A 1,633-nucleotide genomic window follows, 5' to 3' on the forward strand; every position below is an offset into this window, starting at 1 on the left:
GCATCACCTAATGTAGGAATTATTTATGCATGGAGCACCATCAAATATGGAAGTGGCATTATTAGGGTCAGTTTTTCATAATTCATTTATCTGATTAATGAAAATGTCACTTCTCAGTGTCTGAAAAGCAACCAATCTGCTTCCCCCATAAGAACAGCCTCCAGTTGTGCATTTGTGTCTCATATTCACATTGTCTCCCACCTAGGAATTTGGACTGCGACCATTACCCGAGACCCTGGGCACATACAGAAAGTCCAGTGAATGTACAGTACATTCAGGAGACACTTCCCCTGCCTCAGAGCTGGACACCTTCTCCCCTACTCCATGTCAGATTCCAACACAACTGACTTCACCAACCCCTCCACCTTCATCCTGCTGGGCATTCCTGGTCTGGAGGCAGCCCACGTCTGGATCTCCATCCCCTTCTGCACCATGTATGCCATTGCTATCTTGGGGAACTTCACCACCCTGTTAATAGTGAAGAGGGAGCCGAGCCTCCATGGGCCCATGTACTATTTCCTCTGTATGCTGGCCGTCACTGACCTGGCCCTATGCACGTGCACAATTCCCAAAATGTTGAGCATCTTCTGGTTCAACTCCAGGGAGATCGATTTCAGTGCCTGCCTCACTCAGATGTACTTCATTCACTGCTTCTCAGTGGTGGAGTCTGGGATCTTTGTGGCCATGGCTTTTGATCGCTACGTGGCCATCTGTGATCCCCTGAGACATTCCACCACCCTGACAAATTCCATGGTGGTCAAGATTGGCTTTGCCATGGTGCTGCGTGGTGGCATGCTTGTACTGCCTGGTTTCCTTCTGGTAAGGCAGTGGCCATATTGCAGAACCAACATCATCCCCCACTCGTACTGCGAGCACATGGCCCTGGTGAATCTGGCCTGCGGTGACATCCACATCAGTAGTTACTACGGCCTCTTTGTGGTATTCTTTGTGACTGGTGTGGATGTGTTTTTTATCGCCGTATCCTATGTCCAGATCCTCAGGGCCATCTTCAGCCTTCCCACAAAGGATGCCCGGCTCAAGACTTTTGAGACCTGCACCTCCCACCTCTGTGCCATCTTAGCCTTTTACATCCCAGATCTTTTCTCCTTACTCGCACACCGGTTTGGTAGCAATGTGCCCCTGCATTTCCACATTATCATGGCCAACATGTACCTTCTAGTGCCCCCCACGCTGAATCCCATCATCTACGGGGTGAGGACCAAACAGATCCGGGACAAACTGCTCCATTTCTTTACTCATAAGGGGACTTAAAATTTTCTCCTGGTGCTCTGGCTCTCAGACCGAGCTCTGTGCAAATCTGGCTGGTAACATAGTGCTGGGCCCTCTTCCCTGAATCACTTATTTAACAGTCAAAAAGACATTAAATCCTTTCCTGGCCTTACAGTGTTCAACTCCTTAAATCATCGGGATGCCACCTTTCTAATTTCTGTTAAATGGACCTCTGAGGCTCTGACCTCTGCACAATTTCGTCCTCCAATGCCCAGCCCCTGCTCCACATCTCACCTCAGGTTCAAATTCTCACCAGCAACTGAATACCACACAGCAAAACAATAACCCAGGAACCAATCCCTGCAACAAACGCTGTTGCCAACTCTGCCCGCATATCTATTCA

General features: G+C 49.1%; 1 protein-coding gene across 1 annotated transcript; it reads left to right on the forward strand.

Moving 5' to 3' along the window:
* The first annotated feature begins 324 nt into the window (after positions 1–324).
* On the forward strand, positions 325–1,272 carry LOC120395749 (olfactory receptor 52E4-like). Its single transcript, XM_039520426.1, has one exon. The coding sequence runs from the start codon at positions 325–327 to the stop codon at positions 1,270–1,272; it is 948 nt and encodes a 315-aa protein (XP_039376360.1).
* The last annotated feature ends 361 nt before the right edge of the window (positions 1,273–1,633 follow it).

The sequence above is a fragment of the Mauremys reevesii genome, linkage group 1 (genome assembly GCF_016161935.1).
Source record: "Mauremys reevesii isolate NIE-2019 linkage group 1, ASM1616193v1, whole genome shotgun sequence".
In the NCBI taxonomy this organism is placed as follows: Eukaryota; Metazoa; Chordata; order Testudines; family Geoemydidae; genus Mauremys; species Mauremys reevesii.

Bases quoted from the DNA above. Each gene is read 5' to 3' on its own strand.
- LOC120395749 (XM_039520426.1), top strand. From the start codon at position 325: ATGTCAGATTCCAACACAACTGACTTCACCAACCCCTCCACCTTCATC.